The sequence below is a fragment of the Apaloderma vittatum genome, unplaced genomic scaffold, assembly GCF_000703405.1.
Source record: "Apaloderma vittatum isolate BGI_N311 unplaced genomic scaffold, ASM70340v1 scaffold26306, whole genome shotgun sequence".
NCBI lineage: Eukaryota > Metazoa > Chordata > Aves > Trogoniformes > Trogonidae > Apaloderma > Apaloderma vittatum.
The window spans coordinates 1-3,060 of NW_009722706.1; the positions used below are offsets into that span (position 1 = coordinate 1).

At 55.8% G+C, this 3,060-nt stretch overlaps 1 protein-coding gene across 1 annotated transcript in view; it reads right to left on the bottom strand.

Moving 5' to 3' along the window:
- Window positions 1–5: 5 nt before the first annotated feature.
- The window catches only part of LOC104275804 (trinucleotide repeat-containing gene 18 protein-like), a gene marked incomplete at both ends in the record, with an annotated part of 7,500 nt that continues 4,445 nt past the window's right edge, over window positions 6–3,060 (bottom strand). Inside the window, 6 exon segments of the mRNA XM_009871857.1 lie at window positions 6–251; window positions 781–878; window positions 881–958; window positions 1,302–1,448; window positions 1,661–1,866; window positions 2,249–2,351. Of these exon segments, the coding sequence (XP_009870159.1) occupies window positions 6–251; window positions 781–878; window positions 881–958; window positions 1,302–1,448; window positions 1,661–1,866; window positions 2,249–2,351 (878 nt within the window).

Below are 3,060 nucleotides of genomic sequence, written 5' to 3' on the forward strand. Positions count from 1 at the left end.
TGCGAAGGTGGCTCCTCCATCTTTTGGATCACCTCAGCTTTGAGCACAGACACGGGTGAGGCCCTGGGAGAGAGGGGAGGTGGACTCACAGCCTTGCTGTAGGATGTGGAGGTGCTGGGAGACAGCACAGGCGGGTTTCGGTGCACCAGTCCCGGGGCTGAGGAGGAAAGGTTTGATTTGGCACTGTCCAGGCTCCGTTTCGTCACCTTCTCTTCCATATCCGCACGCTGCTCATTCGCCTTTAATCTCTCCTGTGACAAGAACAGAGCAAAACTCAGCCCAGTCAGCTCCTGGAAAGCAGCACAGATCTACCACCAAATAAGACCAAAACACGGCCTTATCGAATATGGACTGGAATAAAACACTTTCCCCAGTGCAACATCATTTTAAGACCATTTTGGTGGGGGGTGATGCTGACCTGTGACACTATTCTTTACAAATTCCCAGCTCTGGGAGTCATGTGAAAGGCGTCTCAGCTTTCACTTTGCAACCAAAGCCTCCAGCCTAGCAAGCACACACACGTGCATGCACCTGGCTGAAAACCAGGTGACCACTATAAAAACTAAACGGATGTAAAACACCCAAACGAACACCCACAACTTCCAAAATCATTTGATGAACAGGAGTTGGCTCCAGGACCCGGGGCGATGGCCACCAGTATTGCACCTGCTTCTCTGAGCCACTCAGGAGGTTTGTTTGAAGGCAAGCAGGATGAAACCACTCAACTAAACAGACAATTTCAGGCTCGTTTCTTCACGGAAGAAGCTCCTGAAAACGTACCACAAGCTGGGCACTCCTCTGTAGCTCCATGGCGTGGGCCGCTTGCTGCTGCAGGATGTACAGCTCGTGCTGCCGCAGCAGCGGCTGGTGAGAGAGAGCTGGTGAGCGTGCTGGAGGGAGCTCCTGGTTGGGGGGTACATGGCAGGCCACAGAGGGGGTGCCCGGTCCATCAGCTCCGCTGGGGAATGAGCAGAGATGCAGTCAGGAAGGCACAAGGACAGGGATGGCTAGAGGAGTCCAGGATTGCTTGGGGCGAGCGTCTCTACCGCAGTCCCAGGGTGTGAGGGATGCCAAATATCGGGCTATGCATAAACACAACCAGAAAAGCAGAGGGGAAGCGTGCTGTCTTCCCTTTGGCCGCCCCAACCCCACTACCCCAATGGGTCCTAGGGCTGTCTGATTTGCTTTGCTCCCTGGGCACCCTCGTTCTGACTGTCCCCCGATCTATCTAACCCTCTCCACAGCCTGTTTCCTCCACAGCTGTTAAAGCGTGGTCCTCAAGGACGCGCCCGCATCCTTACCGAAGTGTGGCAAGTGCTCGCTGGGGATCACGACGAGCTGCCCAGACTGCGGGTCTCTGGCAAACTGGTAGGCGGAAGGGAGAGCTCCCCCCATGGCAGGGGGGAAGCCTGGAGTCATGCCTTGGTGCAGGGTAGGGTGACCAAGTCCTGGAAGAAGACACACCACAGTCACAACTCAGGGCATGCAGGCAGCTCCTACCCACCTAAGAAGTCATCCACCATTTGATTGCTCCAAAACACCTCCTTCCCTTTCCCCTGTGACCAGAGAGCGGCCTCACCAGGCACTCAGCAACACTTTTCTCCGGATTGCATCAGTGTGACCACCCCACGGACACGTCGCTCCCTGCCAGGGCACTCACCGTAGGGATGGCCGGCCAGCCACATGGAAGGGCTCCCTGTCCTGGGGAGCCAGGGGTGAGCTGCCAAGTGCGAAGCCGGGTCTGCAGACCAGCGCCCGGAGCCCGTCAAGGCTGGGCCCCCCGTCACCATGAGGTTGGAGTTCAAACCATTCGTGGCGCAGCTGGAGGGGTGGATCCGGGCAAAATCTGCCAGCTCCTTGCTCTCTCTGGTAACAGAGGAGGCAAGAGAGAGATTGAGAGAGGGTCTGTGGGCTGCAGGAGGGTATGAACCAGCCTGCAGAATGAACGCATTTGCAATGGAGGGTCAGACACTCAAGGAGAGCTGTGATGGAGGTGGTTAACATCATGTCCTGAATAAAACATCTCCTCTCTCCATTCCTTTGGAGCAGGCACGGATTTGCAGCAGTTTTGCTCTGCTGGTTTGCTCTGCTGCAGATTCAGATCTGCCTAAAACCTCAGGGTACCCGGTCAGTACTGCTGTGCCAGCAGCTCCACCCAGATGGATGCAACCATGTCCCCTCTCTGGACAGGCTGTCCCCAAGCACAGCTTGTGGTGCTGTGGCACCCCCATCTCCTACCAACTCTCACCTGAGAAGCTTCTCCTGATCCCGCTCCAAGCGCCCTGCCAGGAGGTGACTGTCCCGGTGGCGGCTCCTCTCATCCGCACAATCATCTTCTGAGCGTCCGTGCCCTAAGAGACAACCCAGCACCATCAGACACAAGAAACAGTCTGCGTAAAGTTGTCCTCTCTCCTCCGGGCATGGAGAGGCAGCGGAGGAGCCAGCACACCCAAACATCCCTCTCCCCAAGACTGTATCAGGTTCAAGTCCTAAAAGAATGGGCAAGACCCTCTCTGTGATCAAGGTATTCTCACTGAGGCAGCTCCTGGTGGCGCCCAGGTCCATGTGGTTTGAATTTCGTGCCTCCAAGCCATCAAGGGACCCACTCGCCAGGCCAGGTCAGTCTCCCAGGAAAGGACAGCCACCAGCCTGGGAGCAACAGGACCAAAGGAATGATTTTTGCTGAAGGACAGTGGTAGATTTTCCATCTCAGAAGCAGATGAGGCCCAGCTCCCGCTTAGCACATCTCGCAGGGGGTGGATTTTATCTCTGCATCTCCTGCTCCTATAAACCAGTCTGGGAGCACTGAGTACGTTCTGAATCCTTGTTCTTCTGCAACAGGCAGAACCAATACTACGGGCCCTCACAAAACCAGCCATGTACCACTCTGCAAGTCAACCCGTCAGTGGGAATTTGCATCCCCGCCCCAAGCCACGCAATGAGAAAGGGTCTGGCGAGGCAGGGCCACATATGGCAGAGGAGGGCAGGAGTCCAAAAAAGGGGATGCTGGATGTTTGGCTGGAGAAACGGCTTTTTCCAAAAACAAAAAACACTTGTCAA